Genomic DNA, 24,010 nt, shown 5'->3' on the forward strand with positions numbered 1-24,010 from the left:
TTTATCATGGAAAAAACCCTAGAATTCGGTTTATTTTTATTTTCTACCTAGCCCTGACTCACCTGAGTCTACTACATGTTCTCGTAAACACCTCTTCACGCTCACTTCAGTGTGGGAACACAAATACTACAGGTCCAAAACCACAATTACAATTCCGTCTCCTGGAGCATGGGAGGAAATTAGTCGTTCCAGGTTGTCTTTTAGTCTCGGTTCACTTCCTTAACCATATTTGCCTGAGTTTCCTCATGTGTCCACAGCTTGGTTTGCACTACTCCTTGCTAAACGCTGACTCTACCTCCGTGCCAACCGTGGTGGTTTAATGTGGGAATAATTGACGGGGAAGGAACACCTCCAGACAGAGTGGATGTTTTTGGTTACGTCTTTATGGGTCGGGAAGTTATTCTTGTTGTTTGAATTCTGAATACTCGCCCTCCTACATCATCACTCAAAGGTCACACGGGATCAAACAGTTGTCTCATGGAATCAATGCTTATTTTCCGATACTTAGAAACAACTAAAACTATTGTCTATTACCTGGAAACAAATACGAAAACAACCATCATGATTCTCATAAACCACATTCTCTTATCTTCAATCTTCAATCCTTTTCCTGTTGGGTGTGTGCTGTATGTCAGAGACGTCGGTGACAGCGATGTGAAATCTTCCGTTTACTCTTTGATCAGAGAGGGAGCTTCTTGCTGTCTTGAGTTAAATACGAGCGTCACCGTGGCGTCACGGTAGAGCCAGAGCAGCCCAGACTCAATCGTGTTTATGCCATGAGAGAGAGGTGGGAGGTTAACATAGCAAACACAAAATTAAGAAGGAAATTAGAAAGGCCGAGTCGTGGTGACACATCTGGGAGTTCTTGTTTTACTGTCCGCCCCAAACAACAGAGGAAACCCTAGACTTCACAAATTTAGAGACAACGTTTCATAAACCTGGAGAAAAAGAACAGTTGTGCGTTTAACACCATCAAGGCCCAACAGGCAACTTAAATTCTGTCAAACTGCAGCACATCACACACACTCATGGATAGCAGTCCCCTGAATATACCAGATTTTTTTCAGATACACAAGTTATTTCCTGGGAAATCAAAAAAAGAAATCCTATATTGTAAATCGGTGAAGTTGCTTCTGTTTAATCCTGCTGATAAACAAGAAAATCGTCATTCATTAAATACACTTGAGATCCTTTAATTGGTTTAACAAAATATACATATGTTTCTTATCATAGTTCTTAGTGAAAGCCTCATTTTGTTTGTAATTTGTAAAGCTATAGTTGTAAAATAACGTTTCACTGCACAGAACGGCTGCAGAACTCTTCTGTCGGGGATATAAATGCAACGTCAGCAGTGTGGAAACAGGTGCCACAGCAGAAAATGCCACAGGAGTTTATCTTTAGAAAGAAACCACTGAGAAACCATAAATCGTCTGTAATCTTCCTCAGACTCTGGCAGCGTGCGTTTTGCTAGTTATGCATTTGAAAAATCAAAGTATACGATAACTCCTGGGCTCATGATGGCTTCCATTCAGAGTCAGATATTGTTAAACCCACCATTTAGCCAGGGTATGACATTTGGATTACTGAACTTCACGTGCTTCTCATAAGATACAGATCCATGTCATTGAATGACTCACAAACCTCACAAAATGATAAACAATCATCATTTCCTTCAGAATCATCATTTATCAGTGAGATCAGGCTTCTACTGGATCATTTACTGGATAACAAGGGACAATAAAGACAAACATGTCCACACAACTGATTATATCAGTCATGCCTTTGTGGATTGTGTCGAGTCATTGTCACAACAACTCTTAATTAAAAAGGCCTTGAATAACACACTGGCTGCTTTGTCTCTTCAGACATTGATCTCTAGAAAAAGAGGAAATGTCACTAAATCATTTTGTTACGAGAAAAGATTGAACAATCTCGTCCAACCTCAACAAACATCCCCTGTTTCATTCTTTATCTGTGAAAAGGAAACTCTGGAAAATGTCCTTATCTAACTTTTGGGACTTTTCCTCAGTTCAGTTCAACAAACTCTGCAAATGACTGAGAAAATGACCCATCTGTGATTTGTTTATTGAGACAGTTTGAGATAATTCCTCTCAAACTCCCTCCTGTTGGTGACTCCCTCCTCAGAACCACTCCAGTCTCAGCCCCAGTGTCTCCAGCGTCGGTGGTTAGATGTCAAACGTTTCACCGAACTGTTCATCAACCGAACATCACGACTTTCACATGTGGTCACATTCACCCAGGAGTTCCCAGCAGAGCTTATTATCCCAAACGCACAAGACGCTTGGTCCTGAAATCCCAAAGAAGAGAAGAAGAACCTGCAGGAGTCATCGATCCTCCACTCGGCTGCTTCTGAAATTGAAAATCACTCATTCATGAAGTCCACACTTTGTGGATTCTTTCCCTATAAATAGCAGCGAGTGAATCATTGGCTTTTCTCTTTTGGTCCCTGGATGAATGAAAACACTGGTTCTCTTCACATGGATTGCTGCTGCTGCTCTTGGCTCGCTGACGGGTGACACCAGGTTCTAGGCCCACCCTCCTTCATGCCCTCCTCTCCTTCCTCGACTCCTCTTGGGTTGGTGGGTTAAATCCGTGAGCTGCTAGTGGGCGTGAGCATGCGAGTGTGTGTGTGTGTGTTGGGCGCATGCGGACTGAGGCCCGAAGGGGAAAGCCTTCCACGCAGATCTAAGCCAGCTGCCCTTCTTTTCAATACTTCATTTGCAAGAAGAGTAGCAAACAGGGGGGAAGCCGCATGCACCCCCCCACACCAGTGTGCTCCCAGTACACTGGCAAAGCAGCTGACTTTCCTACAAGCTACTAGTAGTCGATTTGGACCTTTCTGACTGTGGAGGCTCTTCCAGGAGACCCCTCGGCTCCACATTCCCAGGACTCACAGGGCACTTGCTGCCCTGAGTGGGGGGGGGGTGTTCGAGCCATCTGACCTGTGGGGTTAAGTAGAATCAGTAGGAGTGGAACTCAGTGGAGGAGGGGAGGAGGGCAGCGGGCGGTGGGAGGTTGGGAGGAGGTGGGAGGCCTCGGTGGGGCTCCTGTGCTCCAGAAGGAGACCAGTCAGTCGCCGGGAAGCGAGGGAGCAGAGGAGGAGGAGGAGATGGCCACGGGAACGATCACCACACTTCCCTCCACACCTGACGACGGCGGCAGCGGCGGCTTCCCTGCTGGGAGCTACAAGGACCCCAAGAGGCTGTACTGTAAAAACGGGGGGTTCTTCTTGAGGATCAGGTCTGACGGGGGAGTGGACGGGATCCGGGAGAAGAGCGACCCCCACGGTAAGTAGTTCCAGTCTCCCCCTCCCTCCTCCTCTCCTCCTTCTGGCTGTGCACACAATGCTCCTTTATGTTCTCTTTTCCCTTTTCAATAAGCAACAGGGAAGTGAACGTGAAGCAAAGTTTGTGAGTTTTTCCAGCGTCGTTGGGTTTATTCTCCACACGAGCGTCTGGAAAGAATAATAAGTCAAAGAGGAGTTTGCATAATCGATGGGAACTTTGATGGAATATGCCAGGGATGTTTCTAGTGAACGTAGATCACAGTTGTGAGTCACTCTGAGGTTTACGTCACACAAGACAGCACAACAGTTATTTCCAGGTCACAGTCAATGAATTAACACAAATAAAACCCCTCCCTCTTATCTCTACCCACAGTCAATCTATATATTCTTTAAAAAGGGACAATTTCTCTAGCTTCTTTTAATGTTTTTCTACAAGTTTGCCATAAATCAGTGGAATGGTTTGTGTGTTTGTTTTGTCCCCGGGCGAGCGTGACCCCTCCGTATCACCGATTACTTTTAGATGTGTCTCCTGTGTTGCATCAGTAAGTGGGAGGGGAGGAGCGGGAACATGGAAGTTGTGTTGTTTCCTCGGAAAACACATGTTCCCACAGTGTGTGTTGCCCAAAGATACCGTGTGTGACATTTCAAGCAGGTGCGGCCCAACAGAAAGATGCCTCATAAGGAACCACTTCACGGACACAGGAGCTATTATTAGAGTTATCTAGAAACTTTAAAATCATGTTCAGATTTCCTGAGAGATGAAGCAAGTGGTAGTTTGTCGGCTTACTGTTGTTTGTTGGGTTTCATCAAGGAGTCGCAATGAGTCATTACACAGGAATCAGTTCTAATCATTCAGCTTTTAATCCAAATGCTTCTTAACAGGTAAAAATTCTTTGTTAACATTTCTTAAAGAGACGAGACCTGTGTTCTACAATTTGGTCGACTTGTGTTCTTACATTATCCAAAATGAAATTCACAATTTTATTCAGTCGCCCTTTTCCTTTACTTACTTCTACTGTTTGCTGTGCGTTCTAAAACTGATGCACCCCCCGTGGTGGTTAAGACCATAGATATATATAAAGGCTAGATGTCTCGTTCGACGGAGCCGGACGTCCGCACATGGCGGCCATCTTGCTAGGGGGCAGCTCGCTCACCCATAACATTGTGTTGGTATTGGTAAATAACCATAACTTGCTCAATTTTCAACCGATTTTTAAACGATCTGGTTTGTTATAAACGTCAGAGATGTAGTTAAGACTGAATAAATTATTCAATTTTTTTTAAAAATAACATAATTATTCATAAGTATGCAGTGTCATATCTACATCTCTGACGTTTATAACAAACCAAACCGTTTAAAAACCGGTTGAAAATTTAGCAAGTTATGGTTATTTACCACTACCAACACAATGTTATGGGTGAGCGAGCTGCCTCTAGCAAGATGGCCGCCATGTGCGGATGTTCGTCTCCGTTGCTGGCCAACGGAGACGAGTCATCTAGTCTTTATATATATCTATGGTAAAGACAACCACCATGTCACCGGATGTTTTGTTTTGATTGTGAGACCTCTAGTGGCTGAAGTTACATAATATACATTAAAGTTGACGTGACCTGATCTTCGCCTATGATTCTTAAAGCGTCAACAAACCAACAATAAATCCAGGTGTTTATGTAGATTAAACGCTTTTCAATCATTTTTAGTTTATTTAATTTGCCTGAGGATGATATTCCTCATCGACACTCCCACCCATCGTTGGCCTCACACCAGAAACATGTAGAGAAACGATGGAACTGTACAGAGACGGGAAGAAATAAAAGTTCTTCCTGTTTTCTCATCTCACCGCACGAACACTAGTCAAACATTTCTCTTCTTCAGGGGGAAAACGCTTCTTTGATCAGTGATACGAATCCTCCACACAGCGGCTGTAACTGCTGACAGATGCGTGTTTACCCAAAGTCTTAATGTGGATTAATTCTGGACAGATCTCCTCGTTGGTGGTTTTTGCTTCAAGCAAAGAATTCTGTCCTTACAAAAGTAAATAATTAAAGAAATAAATATAGAGATATCACCCCTATCTGTTTGATTGTTTGTATTAAGTTTAAACAACAATGACGCTCTCTTTGTTGTTAGTAAAATAATGATTTGAGATATAAATGAACAAAGTGTCAAAGGACTAATTCTTTAGTCCCTAACTTACAATGTGAAACAAAACCAACCAGATCAAATGGATACAATGAAAATATGACATGAAGCTTTGTTCAGATTTCAGATATGAAAATGCCCTTATTTTTTAATCTCTAAGCTTGCAATATTTTTTTTGTCTCATTTAAGTAAACTTTTGTATTTTCTTTCCCCAGTAAAACTGAAGCTCCAGGCGACCGCGGTGGGGGAGGTCCTCATCAAAGGAGTCTGTGCTAACCGCTACCTGGCGATGAACCGAGACGGACGACTGTTCGGAGCGGTGAGTGAGACAACACGATTATTATCGTCTCTGTTCTGTTAAAGGGAACAAAGAGTTTCTCCAGTTTAATCTCAAATCAAATATTTATTAGCCACCTGGTGAGAAAATTCTCCCGCTGACGGAAAGAATGAGGTTGATGCTCATTGTCATCGTGAAGAAACGCTTGTCCCGATGTGAGATGGTACAAAAGGGAAAATGTAGAACATGTATTAGATTTAGAAAGAGAATATTCAGTATCTAAGGCATCTCCTCCAAAATCTGTTTTATAATTCCTCCTTCCCTCCATCCTTGAGGCATATAAATCACAATATATCACACATTTTAACCTTAAAACCGGATTTTGTACCACATGGCCAAACAACCCACACATATGATCGTGAGGTGGTGATGCAGAGAGACAACATCTGACGGACAAGAACAGAATCTCAAAGATATTTAAGCAGCTCTGTCAAACTATTTAACCAGTCGTTTGTACAAAGAGCTTTGATAGATTCAAATTTCCATGGACCATGTTGTGTTTTACTGGTATCAAGTATATTTCTTTCTGTCGTAAAGGCAGGAAGTGTGTAGAGGGTTTAAACAACACTGACAAAGTGACTTTATATTTGCAGCAGATATAAGTAGAGCTGAGACACACTCACCACACACATTAGAGCCACACAGTTAAAGTACTTCTTACAAAGCATACTTAACTAATTAAAGTTACTGAGAGGATCTTCCTGAGTGTTCATGAGAAACACCAGCTCAGCACCCCCGCTGCTGGCCTCGTGCCACAGTGTGAAGTGTCTGGTGACTGATGTGGTTCCGTGGTTGTGAAGAAGCATTTCCTCTGAATGAGAAGCGACCAGGTGGCGCCCCCTCTGTGTCGGCTCCTAGTAGAAAACGGCTATCTCCATTTAAATATCAATAGAGAGATGTTAAGTGATTTGAACATTAATATTTGTTGTTGCCAAAATAAAAAGGTCAACAAATCATTCCTAGTTTTGCACCTCCAGTGGATATGTCTTTATCTGCTTTGTATTGGAGCGTCTTGATGTATTTAACCCTTTGAAAGTTTAGCACATGTTGAATAGTTAAGACTGCATTTCTATTAATATATTGATAAATATCAAATTATTAAAACTATAGATAAGTTTTAACCTATTTTCAATGATATCATCATCCTCTAAACTTGTTAACAAAGTAACATTGATCTTTAATGAATCAAAAATATAATTACCCACCTTCTTAAGATAACTTTTAAATGTCAAAATATGAATGTGTCCTGGTGACATGTTAAGTTTTGTATTTGTTTCTGTGACCAACGGTTCAATGGTTTTCAAACAAAAGAGAGAAACCCAAACCTCCACCGCTGCTGTTTTTATTCCTGCTTCATATTCACAGTTCTGACGTGTTGTTTCTCTGCAGCTCCTGTAAAGTCTTTAACAAAATGCTCCTGAGCGGTTATGGCACATCATTAGAAAATGTCATCTGACTAATCCAGAGCTTAATAGCTGGGCAGTCACGGTCAGAGAAAAACAAAAGCCTCTTGTATCACAGGGTGTTTGGCCGCTAACGCCCGGAGACACTGAGACATGGTCCAGACGTTGTGTAATTATTGTTTTCTACAAAAGGAGGATGTTCAGAGCTTTTGTTAAAAAGACATAATGATTAATGTGATCCTCATTTGGTGCCATTTTGAATCCCCTTCCATTTATATAGAGTTTAATATCCGATCATGATTGAATGAGGCTGAACTGAGATACAAATAAAGGACCAGAGTTGTAATTTCCCTGGTCAGACTTTAAAAACATGTTTTATTGTATACTGAGACATAAACCAGCAGGCTCCTTCAAAATAAAGGTGCCATTTAGTTTGAGGGTGTTTTATGTGGTGATTTAATGTCATAAAAACGAAAACATTACAGGTTTTCTCCTCATACACTATATTAAACAAATGTAGTAAAATATCACCCGGACAAAATAACCTATTTAATGAAACCGCATGTCCCAGAATCATTATTAATTCGGAAATTAAATCTCAGTATAGCAGCAGTTCTGTCGTTCCCCAGTTTACAGGCCAGTTCACGTGTATTGGGATGTCAGGGTCTCCCAGCACATATAACACACTAGATATTACAAACTTGAAATAGCACCATGTTTCCTTTATTCAGCCTGATCATCAACTGAAACTTTCCTCCTCTTTCGTTCTCCACAGAGACGAGCGACGGACGAATGCTATTTCCTGGAGCGTCTCGAGAGCAACAACTACAACACCTACCGCTCCAGGAAGTACCCGAACATGTACGTGGCGCTGAAGCGAACGGGACAGTACAAGTCCGGAAGCAAAACGGGACCGGGTCAAAAGGCCATTCTCTTCCTCCCCATGTCGGCCAAGAGCTGAACCGACCGAGGAAGTTCTTAACGCATACGACAAAGAAGAAGAAGATGTGACGGCAATGGAGACAGAGTGTTGCCCCCCCGACCCCCCAAAACAGCTGTGATCTTTTCCAACTGTTACGTCCTAACAGTTATTTATGTTTTTATATTTTATCTCGTCTGCTCTTCTTCAGCATTTCTTTGAAACTGTGGCACACGTCCAGACTTTTAACGTGCAACCGATCAACGGCTTCACTAGTGCAACTGCCAGCAGGTGCCTTGCTCAAGTGCACCTCAGCAGTATTTGCTCATTTAATCCAAGCAGATCCTCCCTCTCAGATAACCAGTCTGCGTCTTGGACCTTCAGTTAATGAGCCTGTGAGTCTTGGGTTTGAAAGCAGGACACAGGTCTCCCCCACATGATCGGGATTAACAGAACGACTCAGATCCTGAGCTGAAGCGACTCGAGGAGAAAAGGACTGAAAATACAGCAGCTGAATTATCTGAACATTTTATTTGACAAACCTAAACACAGCAAACACTACAAATCAAAACCCATTAGGTACATTGCAAACTTCTTATCTTCAATATTCAGTATCTCCACTCACTTAATGGGTTTGTCTTAATGTTCTGGTAAAACAACATTCCCTGATTTGTCCTTGTATAATTCTAGAATTGTGTAAAGTGCTCTGAAGGTTCATTGCACAGGAGAATAATGTATAAACAAGAGGTAACAGTTGTGTCGGTCCTTCCAGTGTGAGATGAACCGTGTGAGACTCTGTAGTCATGGAAACGGATCATTTAAAAACACCCTAAGTGCTGTAGTTCAGTCTATTGCACCGTATTTCTTCAACAGTCAAAACACTCCAGTCATAAATACACTTTAAATATGATTAATACTGACAAACCCGTGTGTCAACATCGCTCATCCTGATCCTCTATGACCCAGTCTGATGATGGCGTGCTAGGATTTCAGTGTCTGAGGAATGGGCCTGTGGTACAGCTGGTAGAACATCCCCGAGTAGAAGGCCGGGAGCTCCTCCACGCCGAGGTCGATGGCGTCGAAGCCGCGCTCGAGCCCGTGCAGCAGGAGGCGGGCCAGGCGAGCCGTGATGGGCGTGGTCTCGCTGGTCTTGGCCAGCTGGGTAAGGTCCAGCCACTCGCAGCGCAGACACTCCTGAGTGCAGAAGTCGATGTCGTACGTGAGCGGGCTGAGTCGGCAGATGATGTACATGTCCGACATGCCGAAGGCGCCCGGGTGGTTGTGCTGCTGCCGGAGGCTGAGCAGAGATCTGAACTCGGAGCGGACGCCGGTTTCCTCGAAGACTTCACGTACGGCCGTGGCTCCTGGGGAAGAGTAAATTACACATTTATATCAAATCACCACGAAAACCCATGAAGAGGAAAGGAAATAATAAAGAAAAGAGATTTGATGCTGCTTGGATAATGTATGAAATACTAAAGCTGCTTTTAAAACGTTGAAGGGAATGGGGACAGCAGATATATATATATATATAAAGTGCCTTATTTTATTATGTTCAAATGAATGTTCATGCATCATCTTAAAATCTACATGTAAAGGGTTTAGCTAGATGTACTGTATTACTGTTATTTTTGTATTAGCTCACCGATATTTTCTCCCGGATCCGACAAACCACCGGGAAACTTCCACGCGTTCATCGTCTGAAAGTCAGAAGCAAAGTTCAACATCAAGTGAGACAAACTTCACTGCTGTTCATGAATCTGTTGGTGTCGAGCTTGGACTGTGAGGGAAGATGGATCACATGACTCCACTCTAAAGTGTGGACACCTGACCACAGCCGGGGGGGTCCCGAGGGGTCCGGCCGGGCTCTTAGAGAGTTTTGAAAGTATAATTGAGTTATTCATGTTGGCTGCTCTTATGCTGTTCTACTGCATATTTGTAATGGGGGGGGAAAAACAATCCAAACGAATGTGCGTCAGTAACAGGCTGGGATCAGGTTCAGATTCAAAGTTCATCTGATGGGCTTGAACAGAAGAATGTGGCAAGAGGGAGACATGACCACCTCATTAGAACGACTTAGAATCACAGAAGAAAGTGATCTGACTCAAATACAAACGGATCAAATACGTTTTCTCTGTTGGGTGGCTGAGGGGGAGGAGTTAAGACATCCACATGCTCCTGGAAAGCGTGGCTAGGGTGAGGGACGCCTGGAACATCCTATCGACCCCAGTACCTCCACGACCTGACCCCCCAATAAGAAGAAAACAATGGATGGATATTTGATGTGAACTGATCTCTAAGTCTGGCCTCATGTCCCATCCATCACCATGGAGGAGACAATTTTTCTTTTTCTACCTGTACTGCAGCCGGCCACCAGAGGGCAGACATGAATGATTTGGCTTCACTTTTGGGGAGATGTCATATCGTCCATCTTTATTTACAGTCTATGATGTTATATCACATTTTTTTGTTAGAGGAAGTATTTTGAAGGTAAAGCTGTATTTTTTTTTACTCTTAATGGAAATGACAGTATCCAGTAGGGGATCCTTTATGATCTTAAAGAGAGAGATTGTCTTATACATATGAAATTATAATTATACACAGAGATATTTAAAGCTCTGATCTGAGATTCTTTTCATTCTATGTTTTATATTTAGTGCCTCACTCTGGAGTTTTTAATGTGTGTGTGTGTGTGTGTGTCTTCAAAAAAACTGTTTCACCACTTAACCTTGAAAAATAACATTTTGCTGCTGGTTAAATTATGATGTTAGTTTTTTGTGTGTATATCTATTTTTGTAGTTTTCCTAAAGAATTTTGTTCTGCTGTGCTTGTGCTCGTGTTGTATTGTCGACAGAATGCTATATTTTTGGAGCTGTTTCTAAAAAAGGATTAAATAAAAGGAGGTTTTCTGTAACTTTAACCAGTCGAGTCCGAGTGATCTTTCAGAGGAAAATGCTGAGTCGCCACTGGAGCTCGACTCGTGAACTTTCACAACAAAATCCGCAGAGGAACGAGGTGTAAATGTCACCGGATGACGAGTGGATCGAACCCTCTCGCATCATTCACCCCCCCGATGAGCCCAAAGGGGATCTGTCACTTTTGATGCTTCTGTCATGTGCGAGTGATAATGATATCGTCCTGGTTTCTCCTCAGGAAGTTGGTAACTCTTCAGGAGCTCTGAACTGGTTTGATCTGCCAGAGTCGCTCGGCTGCCAAGGGCCAGACTATTATAAAGCCTGTTTCCAGTAAACAGCTCGATGAGGAGAAGGAGGAGGAGGAGGAGGAGGAGGAGGAGGAGGAGGAGGAGGAGGAGGAGGAGGAGGAGGAGGAGGAGGAAGAAGAAGAGATAAAACCCTCCCTGTACTTCCAGGCCACTAACTGTTTCCCTCTGCTTCCGAACAGAATAGATCAAGATACATTAAACTCTGCAGATTCCTGTGAACGTGAATCTGCAGATTTGCTCATTTCTTATCACCCCCCCCCCCCACCACCACAGAGGTTATGTTATCACCCCCGTCCATCTGTGTGTTTGGGAGCAAGATTGCACAAAAATGACTAGATGGATTTCCATGAAACTTGGCTGGAGGCTGGGAAACAGAAAGGAAAGAACTTATTCATTTTCAGCATGGATGCAGACAAGGGGGCGGATCCAGGATTTGATTTCTTCACTTGCTCTGTCAGTGCATTTTTTGACATTTACACAAGATCTGGATGACGGGGACTGAAATCTGTTGCTGCTTTCAGACATGCACTGAACCTTTCTCTGACATTTTCCAGAGCGGCTGTCTGTGACAAGGCAAATGTTGGAGTCAGTAGCTAAGGACGTTCTCTGGAGGTTTACCGAGTAAAATGTCAGAAAAATAAATTTAAGATTCACAGCAAAGCAAGTGGGCATAAATCTGAAAAGACAAAAAGAACAAGAATATCTCAGGAGGAAAAAGAGATGAAGATATCGACTTGGAAAGACGATGAGACCTTTTTGTGATAAGACCCGACATAATGACGATGAACAATAAACAAACACACGTGATCTCATGTCCCGCCTCCTGCTGCTCTACCCAGTCTGACCACGGCTATCTCCCAGGGTTCCTGATATGTGAAAGGCCAGAAATACGTCTTTGCCAGATGTTCTCCAGATGTTTTCCACATGTTTTCCACAGATCATGTCTGAAAGCAGCCTGCCTGTAGTTTGGTGTCATGACTGAACTTGAGGTGACTTCCTCGGTGGAGGTATGAGCTCTTCATCTCGTTTGCCAGACCTTTTTGAAGCAGTGATTATCTCGTCCCTCTGGAGTTTATTGTTCTTTGACAGCGATCGATGACACGTGCGTTCAAGCGTTAAACAGAATCTTGTGCAACTAAACGTTATTTTAATTATCTGTGACGCTTAAGCTTTGTTTGGCAACTTTTTAATTTATTGAATGTCACAATTACATCTTCACAGTTGTTCAGTCCGATGTCAACAATATCAAAGAGATTCACCAAAGAGCAGCTTAAACTTTTCCAGTGTTTGTTGCTGATTCAACTTTGTGTTGCAATGAGGGATTGGCACCAGATTTTGGTACATTACCATTTATAAGTTGTAATTTTAAATGGACATGTTTCTGTATCATGAAGAGAAACGTGGTATCAGAGCATCTGTACACGTTCAAGTCGAGTCCTGTTCGCTGGTTTGTCTAATGACATGATTGCAAAAATTGCTGCATCACTGACCTTTCAGTTCCCGGTGCTAATCTTGTGTTGGCCGACGGAGAACACAAACAAATCTGGGAGGAAAGATTATAAATGGAAGGGCTGTAGTGAGTAAACTAAATAACATGTGGAGCTACAGCGCTGCTCTGTGAGAGCTCACTGAGTCGTTAGAGCTCATTCAGCTCGTGTAAACACTGTGTTTGCCTGAGGGCGGTTAATGTCCTGCGGGGGGGTGTTCAGTGTGAGCTGCTGAGGGTCGGGGGGGTCGACACAGGCGACACACAACACGCTGAATAAACACAACTCATCTTGTGGAGCAGCAGCGTGGTCACAGCTTGTTTCTTCACTGAGGAGGAGAGGATCAGTGATCTCAGGGTCAAGAGATGGTGGACTAACGGCCAAACAACATTTTAAATAATCAGGATTTTTCCTTTTTTCTGGGGGAAATGTTCTGCCAGTTTGACTGTAAATCACTAATCAGTGCTAAGAGCTTTCAGACCTGAACTTCTCCTGCCGGTCATCTGGTAAAAACTCTGGCAGGCAGCAGGAAAATAAAGCCTCAGGAGGAAAGAGAGCAGCCAGACGATGATGTCGAAGGCTTCATACGTGACGTCCTGTCTCCTTCCTTCTGTCTCCTTCCTCCTGTGTCCTTCCTCCTGTCTCCTTCCTCCTGCCCCCTTCCTCCAGCCCCCTTCTTCCTGCCTCCTTCCTCATGCCTCCTTCTTCCAGCCACCTTCCTCCTGTCTCCTTCCTCCTGCTCCCTTCCTCCTTCCTCATGCTTCCTGCCTCCTTCCTTCTGCCTCCTTCCTCCTGTCTCCTTCCTCCTGCCCCCTTCCTCCTTCCTCATGCTTCCTGCCTCCTTCCTCCTACCCCCTTCCTCCTGCCTCCTTCCTCCTGTCTCCTGTCTCCTGTCTCCTGCCTCCTTCCTCCTTCCTCCTTCCTCCTGCCTCCTTCCTCCTGTCTCCTTCCTCCTGTCTCCTTCCTCCTGTCTCCTGTCTCCTTCCTCCTGTCCCCTTACTCCTGTCTCCTGTCTCCTGCCTCCTGCCTCCTGCCCCCTTCTTCCTGCCTCCTTCCTCATGCCTCCTTCTTCCAGCCACCTTCCTCCTGTCTCCTTCCTCCTGCTCCCTTCCTCCTTCCTCATGCTTCCTGCCTTTTTCCTCCTGCCTCCTTCCTCCTGTCTCCTTCCTCCTGCCTCCTTCCTCCTGTCTCCTTCCTCCTGTCTCCTTCTTCCTGCCCCCTTCCTTCTGCCTCCTTCCTCCTTCCTCACGCCTCTTGCCTCCTTCATCCTGCCCCCTTCCTCCTGCCTCCTGCCCCCTTCCTCCTGCCTTCTTCCTCCTGCCTCCTTCCTCCTACCCCCTTCCTCCTGTCTCCTTCCTCCTTCCTCCTGCCTCCTTCCTCCTGCCTCCTTCCTCCTGCCCCCTTCCTCCTGCCTCCTGCCTCCTTCCTCCTACCCCCTTCCTCCTGCCTCCTGCTTCCTTCCTCCTACCCCCTTCCTCCTTCCTCCTGTGTCCTTCCTCCTGTGTCCTTCCTCCTTCCTCCTGCCTCCTCATCCAGTCAGATCCTCAGCATCCCTCCATCTCACCACCAGTGTCTCACCCCTGGGCTCAGATTCTTTACCTCGTCACCAGGGAGTCTAAATGCCAGTAGACCTTTCCTTCTGTTGTGCATGGCAATAAGAATGTTGTCCCTCTGTCTACTGAGCAGTTTTTAACAGGGTCAGTACAGTGGGCAGTTGTTCGCTGTCTGTTGCCTCACAGTCAGAAGCTCTTTTCTGTGTGAACAGCTCAGCCTGTGTGGGTTTCCTCCAGCTTCCAGAGTGTAAACACATGCAGCTTATGGTAGCTGGAGACTCTAAATTGTCTGTGAATGTGAGTGAGGATGGTTTGTTTGTCTCTGTGTATCAGCTGGATACACTGGTGACCAGTCCAGGGTCAACCTGCCTCTTCCAAGTGTCAGCTTGGATTAGATGTTATGACTTTATTCTCATAAAATGACAAATAACTACACTTTAATTCGCAAAATCTCACTTTTTAACATTTGTCGTGTCTTTAAATTCCGACTCAACACAATGTACAAATTGAAGTTAAATATAAAAGTCTTGTATTTGCTTTGATTTATCTTTATTGAATGTAATAAAGTATATTAAATATCAATAAAGTAAAACATTTACCTTATTTCTGTCTTGGACGACGAGAACTTTTCCATTGGACTCGTCCACTACTGCACCTAGAGAGAAAGAGATCACATGGTCACTTTAAATATTATGTAATTTCTTATGTAATCGGATCCACATTCTTTACTGAGGTTACTATAACAACATTTTAATGGGAGAGCTACTGGCAGAGCAGCTCAGAGTTGATTATTAGTTTGGACACAACGTTAAACTTCCACAGAGTCGAGGAAAAAGTCTCCGTCAGACATCTGCTTGCTGCGTTATGGGTTTTCTTCTCTGATGATGAAGATCAATCACGTCGGCACATAAACCTGACGAAGGACATTACCGAGCTTCTGGTTCACAATTTAAAAGATGAAAATTTAATTTAATTCCACTTCTCAGCCAGTTCGGTGGCCGTACACAAGAGCGACGGCCAAAAACACCAAAATAAAAGCGTAATAAAGTGCAGCTTGACGTTTATCCGAAGAGCCGTGAGCACATTACAGCTCCAGACGCCTGCAGGGACTCGTGAGATGTCAAGTTTGTTTCAAATGAATCTGTTTCTGCTCTTGTGACGGGAGCGGCTGCTGGACGGACGAGGATTTGGACAAACAGGGACATCGGCGCTCGCTCTTGGACAATCGTCACAAAACCATTGAAAGTGTTTTAATTGGTTAAACCTACGAAACTGTAAAAAATGTATTTGAGCTTAGGACTTATTTTCTGGCCACTTGGGGGCAGCAAAACCAAACTTTAAAGAGAAAATATTTATCACCTTAAAGTGCATATGACAAACGGTTCGGATATGGCGTAGGTGGTAGAGAGGGCCGCTTACCAACCAGTAGGTCAGTGGTATGATCCCCGGCTCCCGATGGCTGACTATGTATGAATGGTGTGTGAAAGAAACAGTTCTGTGTATAGAAAATTTGTGGAGTGAATGTAGAATGCGTTGAGTGGTCGATAAGACTGGAAAAGCTCTATATAAAAAATATAAAAAACGTTTTAATATGTAGTTTCTAATCATCCAATAAACGTTTAGTCCTATACTGAGTTTGTGTGTATGTAAAAAATAACTCAACCCCACGTGAACGGATTTTCATCAAACTTGGTGGATAAATAACGCTGGAGGTTTATCCACAGATGAATAACTTTTAGAGCTGTTCTGTCAAAGGTCAAGGTCAACTAAAATATGGATCCAAAAAAACCATTTTACAAGATTAAGTGCAGATCTGGAGGAAAGGGCAAGTCCAGGAATTTTTGTTGATTTGTGACGTTTCCACTCATTTCCCAGAGAATCCTGGAGAAAGATCAGCCACATCTAAAGTACTGATATCTGTGATTGTGTCTGTTGGTGCAGTTTGATTGAAGTGATGGGACTTTTGGGGCATGACAAGACATCTGAGCTCTACTGAGTAACGTTGTAGTTCAATATAAAGATGTTGATTGTAGCTGATTTAACGTCAAAACTACATTTACAGTAAATATAGACAAACTTGTGGATGGACTCACTGACCCTTACAAGCATCCACAGTGTCAACAAGGAAATAAATGTTGGAGGAAACAATAAGGAAGTTTCCCGTTAAGACAGAATCCTTGACTTTGAGTCTAAACAGAGTCGGAATGACTCAGCTGAATGACGTCGACCATTTAACATTTTTGTCTCCGCTCTGAGTGGGCTTTTATTTTTCTGCTGCCGGTGACTAAGAGAGGCAGCGATGTGCCGGTGTCGACAGCTCAGGAGGCCACTCTCTTTTCCGGTTGCTCCGTCTGACCGGCCGAGACGGGCCTCCTTAAATGAATGTCACAGATGTGTAAAGAGGGCCGGGTCGTCCTGAAGGCCGGACTTGGACGTGCAAGTGGAAATTGATGTCATCCCGGCTCCCTGAGCCATTTGGCAGTTCACAGGAGGAGGCCTGCTCGCTGCTAAGAGAGGCTATCATTAAGAAGCCTTCAGTCCAGGAAACTAAATGCAATAGGAATTATGAGACAAATAGGAGGAATCATCAGAGGAACTGTGGAAATGTTAATAATCTGAGTTTACATTAAGTTTTTTATTATGTTTTTATAGAAAATAGGAATTTGAGGTCCAGGACGCTGACTGTTCTTGTGTTGAGGAAACACACATTTGTTAATAGTCTGATACTGAGCTGCTGGATCGGTCTGTGCTGTAATGAGGGAGATGATTAACGTCCAAAAACACAAATACTAATCGACCTGCACTCAACTATGAAACCTATGATTCACAAGTAGTGAGTATATCAGCCTAAATATATATTATCTTTCATTTATTTCCTGTTATTAATCAGTGAAGAGCAGTTTATTCTACCTGTGGTACATTTATCTAGAATTAAATTGATCATACCAAGTATGAATTAATGACTTTAATAAATAGAGATATTAAGAAACCCTTCCTGATTCTGATACTGTGACTTTGTGTAGTGGCCGTACGTCACAACAGCTGTTTTCCGGGAAAATCTGGGTGAATCTAATATATTTTAAAGACGTATCAGATCAGTACATAGATTCACGTACTTGCAGGTCACAGTAGAATCAGAGACATTTCTGAAGATGGTATCGATATTGGAATATATCTTATTAATACTACTACTACTAATAATAATAAAAGGAATCCTTATGAGCTCATATCTTCTGAGTAAAATATACATTTACGTCCAGCAGAGTATGTGTGTTACCTCGACACTGATGTTTAGTGAGCATCTCATTCAGCTCAGTTTTCTCATGTTATTCGGCCAAAACTAGAACAATAAGAAGTTGTCAAACACCAACAATGTTTCATTAAACCAAAGTTATGCACTGGTGGGTTTTTAAAAGTGAATCTAAGATCTCCAGCAGCTTGTCGGACAAAAAGGAGGAAGGAACGAGCTGCTGCATACTTGAGATTCCAATCAGTAGTTTCATCTGTTTCCGACACTGAGTGGGTCGGTAGCCCCCCCCCAAAATGAAAGATGCTCTGGACATGTTCTGACATGATTCCACTGCTTCCACTCTTTAATAAAAGGTGTAAGTGGCCCCCTGGTGGACACTCACACACTTTGCACATGAGGACGGCAGCTCCTCCTTCAGCTGCTGCTCTCCCCAGTGTGAGAGAATTTCCACTTACGCAACTGAAATGGGTCAAAGTTTGAAAATGCAAAACAAACCAAGCAGACAAACAACCTCCTACACTGAGGATAAAAGATTAAATAAAGTGGTTTTAATTCATTTAGTCCCAGAGGATGAACTTCCAGGTGTAAGATCTCTACCTGCCACTCCAATTTGGTGCGTGGCAAACCCGGGCAGTCGGCTCTGGCCCTCTCCGAGCCAGAGGGCCAGGACGGCGTGGTCGTGGCGTGCGTGGTGGAACGTGAAGCCGTGAGTAGAAGCGGCGGCAGCACACCGGCTCAGCGAGATGGGAACTCTGAGCCACACGGCCACTTTCCCCTCTGCTTTCCACCGCACCAACGCATCTGTGGAGAACACAAGTTAAGTGTTTCTGAGTAAACTGCAGAACCAGATAAATGTGGAGGATGATGGATCAGAAGTGAAAGATGCTTTTTAATTACATTACATTTCCACTTGGTACAAAGATGGAAGATTTAGGAAGATAAAGAGACGATGATGAACAACAGACACAATGTGCTGGAAGGAGACTTGATGTTATTCTAGTTTTGCCTTGTCACTCTAAAGTATGGAGCATTAACTATTAATGTAGATGTCTTTCAATCATTCTTTAATAAATGTGATATTAAAGCATTTAATCAAAGAATAATCATCTGTTTTAGTGTACAGCTTAAAAACACTGTTACATTAATATCCCTCTTTTAGTTTGTTAGTTGTTGAACTATGAGTCTGTGTGTTTGCATCTTTTAAACAGCAGCTGTCAATGGAACATGACGTTTTAAATCAATATCCTACTTAATATTTTAGTATTGCTCTGCCTATTTATAAATAATGAGTCACTTTGTAGTTTAAATTATTCACGTAACATCTGTAGCATCTGTCCATGATCCTTTATCCTTTATCCTGTCTTTGTATGTTGATTTATTAACTGCTGCTGATTTCATGAGAATCACCAAACACATTTTATTGTATGTCAACAATGTTATAAAGTATTTATGATGGAAAAATGATAAATTAAAGGAGATTTGAACAACACAAACAAAATGGGATATTAAAACAATGAGAAAACCAATGAATCACTGCATGTCACACACGCACACGCACACACACACACACACACACACACACACACACACACACACACACACACACACACACACACACACACACACACACACACACACACACACACACACACACACACACACACACACACACACACACACACACACAGATTGTGTGAGTTGATATAAAAAACAACACGTGTAGTTCTCAGCTCCACAACAACAACAACAACAACAACAAACCTCGCAGTAAGTCGCTGAACACACTCTCGCTGATGTCTGCGGGTAAACCGGCGTCACTGAGCTGCACCGTGACGCCCCCGAACCGGTCCACGGCCCCGGTAAGACCCCCGGTAAGACCCCCGGTAAGAGCCCCGGTCCCGGTGCCCTCTGCCCGGTGCTCGGAACCACCTGCCGGGGCCGGTCGGGAGAACGCCCGGACCGCTGTGCTTGTGACACCAGAGGCCCTGCAGCGAAACGGCTCCCTCAGCAGCGGCAGCAGCCGTTTGAAAAGAGAACACGAAGAAGAAGAAGCCGCCATGTTGATAAAATAATTCAAACAGCACGTTGGACTCGACCAGATTCTTGAAGCTGAGTTCGAACTCTGAAGTACGGTTACGTAAAGCTCCGCCCCGGAAGCTGCGTCAATACCGTAAATATCCAAGCGGAGGTTCCCACGATCACAAGGTGATGCTGTGAAGAACCTCATTCACAAATCTGACTTTTTAACTAATTTTATATTAATGTGTTAACTCAGCAGGTTAGTGATGAGAATTAGAATTAGTAGAAGATGGTAAATCCGGCTAATAAATCAGTCAATTAAACATTTAATCTGGTAAAATGGAAACTTTTTTATACAATACATATAATAATGCACATTGACTGTTTAAAAAGAGTAAAAATATCAGATTTCAAATTTTAAATATCAGCTGAATGTGTCTTATTTATGTTTTTAATACTGTTAATGTGATTCTATCGTGTGCTGCTACCCGGTGAAAACAATGCACATTTAAAATTACACGATCTTTCAGTGGAAATTCACATTTTATTAATTTATACGTAACTTATATTAATCGTTTGTTTGTGTAGTCATTAAAACATTTAATTGATGTAATTGAAACCTGCCTGCAGGATATTTCCACGCAGGGTGTTTACGGTAACGGGGAAGGCGGGGCCTCGGTGTAACCAGGAAGTTGTCGGCGCTGCTGCCCCGTGTTTACACATGTCCTCAGCCTCACGTGGAGACGTGCACCGGCGACATGTCCTCAAAGAAAAGACAAAACAAGAAGAGGACAAGTGACGGAGACACGTCTGTCCCCCTGAGCTCCAGCGACTCGTCCAGCCTGCAGACCCCGGGACGCGAGGCCGGAAGCTGCAGGACCAGCTGCTTCTTCTCTGTCATAGACTTCATCGACAAGGGTGAGAGGCATTCACAAGTGTGTGTGTGTCTGTCTCTGTGTGTGTAAACATCTGGATGAATATAAGACACCTGATGCAGTTTGTCTCTGAGTTCCAGCTGATGGGATTGAGCCTGAAACACAGACTGACGCCATTAGGGGTTTTCAGCTGTGACACAGACAAATCCATCAATATCTTCTTCTTTTAAACATGAAATTAAGTATTTGTGTTGTTTTTCTGTTTTTACTACAACAAAGAAACACTCAGAGGAAGTTTTACGCCACAACAACTGTTTAAAAACTGTTTGTAATGGTGTTTTAAGACTTAGGATGAGATTGATGATGCACGTTGTTAAACCTTCGAGTGCAAATTGTTATTTGTCAATATATATTGCCTGTATACATATAAAGTATAAATAAATATTTAAGTGAGTTACAGCTGCACAAAGGAAGTAGCTTAATACACGCTCAGTAAACATAAACACATGTAAATAGGATTGGTATTGTTTTTAATTAATCTCAACCCTGTCTTGTCTTTTAATTTTTGACCTCACTTTAAAAATACAAAAAACATATATTGATATAATAGAGGAGATTGACATAATTAATTTACCTCATAATTAATTTACCTCCAATGTGTAGGTCAATTTAAGAGCTAAAAAATTGTTTTTAAACTTAAATGGAACAATAATGTGACATTTACTTTGATGAAATAGAACAACTTTTATCTTGATGTGATTTCCGACCCCATCGTTCTTTTTCAACTTCCTGATTTAAAATCATAATTTTGTGTTTTGTTTCACAGCTGATGACAAAACACCCAAAACCTGCAGATCCACTCTGGCCCAGCTGAGCCTGGGTTCATTAAAGTCGGCCGGTGTTTGCATCGGGCGACCGGTTCTGCTGACGGCCCCCACAGGACAACAAGAGGTCCCATCCCTCACCCGACTCCCCTACTCTCCATCACTGCCTTGAACATATATATTATAAATGCTGTTATTATGTTATTGAGCATCTCTCTGTCTCTTCTCTCAGGTGTGTGTGGGATGGCCGACTGCCACGTTTCCAGGTGGGAAAGTCGGACTTCAGAAAAGTGCTCAGTCGAACCTGGGAGTGAAGTCGGGGGAGGCGGTGACGCTGCAGCCAATCACAGGAGCCGTGCTTCAGGCTGAGGAGCTGGTTCTCACCAACAGGTAAAGATCCGCTGGTTCTCTCTGACTCAAAGCTCCGTGTTAAACAAGTTATTTAAGAGTCACAGTACTCTCTTGTTGTCACCAAATCTCAGGTGTCTTATTAGAGCAAATTGATCTTGTTAAAGTTGATGTGATGTTGTGAAAAGAAACAATATACTTATACATAATTGTGTGTCTTTTAAAATGAATCTAAAGACACACTGGCTAACAGCATTGTTTTTGAGGTTATGCTGCCATCTGCTGGCTGTATTTTGCAGCTACAGTCAATAGTCAAGTGTTGAACTACTGTGCATCTGTTTATATGTGATGTTATTACTGTTCTGTTGTGCTTACTTTAGTCATCTTATGTATTTTGTGATGCTTCATCTTTGTCTTTGTCATCTCTGGTCTCGTTCAGATCTAAAGACAACGCACCAGAGACAGATGAGTTCAAGAACTTCCTCCTGAGGTCTTTAGGTAAGTTCATGTTTTTATTTACAGTCAGTTTCTGTTTTTTAGTTATATTCTTTGGTTTTCTTGAAGAAACTGTCTTCAACCTGTCAGTATCTGTCTTCTCTCTTAGTTTTTTGATTAATTGCAATCGACCATCACATTTGACTGTACTCAGGGTTTCCACAGGGTCTTAAATAGACTTACATACTCAAACAATGATGTACTAAGTCTTGAATATGTTTGAGTAGGTCTAAATTAAATGTAGCGCTCCGTCCATTGGGCTTTAAAGTAGTTTTTATTTTTCAACGATACAGAAAGAATACTGTGATTTTAGTTTTCTCCGTTTCCTGAGCTGGTTCAAGTCTCCTGGTGTGTTTCTCTCGTGGCAGCTGGGAACATCGTTCTTCCAGGAAACGTTTTCTCCCTGACCTACTTCGGCCGCTCATGCAGTCTCCGGGTGGAATCCATCAGAGGTGAGGACGGTGTCACCGTCCAGAGACCAGCTCCTCCTGCAGAACCAGGTCCAGACACTGAGGAGTCGTCTGTGATCACCTCGATGCTGGACTCCACGTCCACCGACCTCTCTCTGCAGCTCAGCATGCTCACAGTGGAGGATAACAGCGCCGAGGGTGCACCGGGCACGCCTGGAGAGCCTGGTCCTACAGCCAGCACCCCACGCCGACCCATCCCACTCCTTTCCCTCTCCTCATCTCCTGCTCCCTGCAGCCCCTCCTACAACTCCCAGAATCCTCCTGCCGGGTCAGGAGACAACGTGGTCTGTCTGGAGACTTCCCTCGAACCAGAGCAGACAGAGAGAGTCCCCACAGCTCCCCCTGGTGGTGCACTGAACACTGACACCTTCTACTCGCTCTCCTGCTCCACCAAAGTGAGTTTCAGCCACAGAGCAGGGCGGGAGGATCCAGATGCAGAAGCCAAGAGGTCAAAGGTCACATACAACATGATTGGTGGGCTCAGCAGCCAGATGGATGTCATCAGAGAGACCATCGAGCTTCCTCTCAAACACCCTGAGCTGTTCAGGAACTACGGTGGGTCAGGCGGCTCGACGCCATTCATCAGGCCACGTCCAAACATTTGGCCGCCAGATGCCCACGATGCTCTCGTCACGATGTAGAGTTACAGACACGAGCTAGAAGAGAGTTAACTGTGTTTTCACTGCAGGGATCCCACCTCCCAGAGGAGTTCTGCTGTACGGCCCCCCGGGAACGGGGAAGACTATGATTGGACGAGCCATAGCCAATGAGCTGGGAGCTCACATGACGGTGATCAACGGCCCCGAGATCATGAGCAAGTGAGGAAGATATAGATAGATAGATAGATAGATAGATAGATAGATAGATAGATAGATAGATAGATAGATAGATAGATAGATAGATAGATAGATAGATAGATAGATAGATAGATAGATAGATAGATAGATAGATAGATAGATAGATAGATTACTCTATTCATCCCGAAGGGAAATTAAGTCGTCATAGCAGCCGGTATATTTGAATACAATAAAATACAATACAATAGAATAAAATAAAAAATATTGAGGTAGAAAGAATAAAAACAGAAACACAAGATAAATAGGTAGATAAGGTGCAGTGGCAAGATGATGGTAATAGTACTGATAATATGATGGTAATGTTATTGTTAGACAGTATATAAAAATAGTACAGTATATATAGTATATAATATAACATAATATATATCTATATATGATAGTAATTATACCAATATAATAGCAGTATATAGTAATAATGGCAGCAACAGTATATATAATAATAATAGTAAATATAATAATAATAATAACATGTACACATGTATATATGTAAATAAGAATAT

At 43.1% G+C, this 24,010-nt stretch overlaps 3 protein-coding genes across 3 annotated transcripts in view; 2 read left to right on the forward strand and 1 right to left on the reverse strand.

The window, feature by feature from the left end:
- Positions 1-2,724: 2,724 nt before the first annotated feature.
- Positions 2,725-11,029, forward strand: fgf2 (fibroblast growth factor 2). Its single transcript, XM_061079831.1, has 3 exons — positions 2,725-3,308; positions 5,666-5,769; positions 7,966-11,029. Exons 1-3 carry the CDS (start codon positions 3,131-3,133, stop codon positions 8,149-8,151), a joined length of 468 nt encoding a protein of 155 aa, XP_060935814.1. The 5' UTR covers positions 2,725-3,130; the 3' UTR covers positions 8,152-11,029.
- Positions 8,637-19,720, reverse strand: nudt6 (nudix (nucleoside diphosphate linked moiety X)-type motif 6). The gene is made up of 5 exons (XM_061079829.1): positions 19,384-19,720; positions 18,220-18,423; positions 14,972-15,027; positions 9,755-9,809; positions 8,637-9,473 (listed from the first exon to the last, which is right to left on the reverse strand). Exons 1-5 carry the CDS (start codon positions 19,679-19,681, stop codon positions 9,091-9,093), a joined length of 996 nt encoding a protein of 331 aa, XP_060935812.1. The 5' UTR covers positions 19,682-19,720; the 3' UTR covers positions 8,637-9,090.
- A 679-nt stretch (positions 19,721-20,399) lies between these two features.
- Positions 20,400-24,010, forward strand: part of afg2a (AFG2 AAA ATPase homolog A) — a 113,511-nt gene continuing 109,900 nt past the window's right edge. The window contains exons 1-6 of the mRNA XM_061079826.1: positions 20,400-20,559; positions 21,343-21,467; positions 21,573-21,730; positions 22,128-22,186; positions 22,552-23,208; positions 23,342-23,471. Coding sequence (XP_060935809.1) covers positions 20,400-20,559; positions 21,343-21,467; positions 21,573-21,730; positions 22,128-22,186; positions 22,552-23,208; positions 23,342-23,471 — 1,289 coding nt within the window. The remainder of the gene's footprint in view (positions 20,560-21,342; positions 21,468-21,572; positions 21,731-22,127; positions 22,187-22,551; positions 23,209-23,341; positions 23,472-24,010) is intronic.

Source organism: Limanda limanda, chromosome 10 (assembly GCF_963576545.1).
Source record: "Limanda limanda chromosome 10, fLimLim1.1, whole genome shotgun sequence".
NCBI lineage: Eukaryota > Metazoa > Chordata > Actinopteri > Pleuronectiformes > Pleuronectidae > Limanda > Limanda limanda.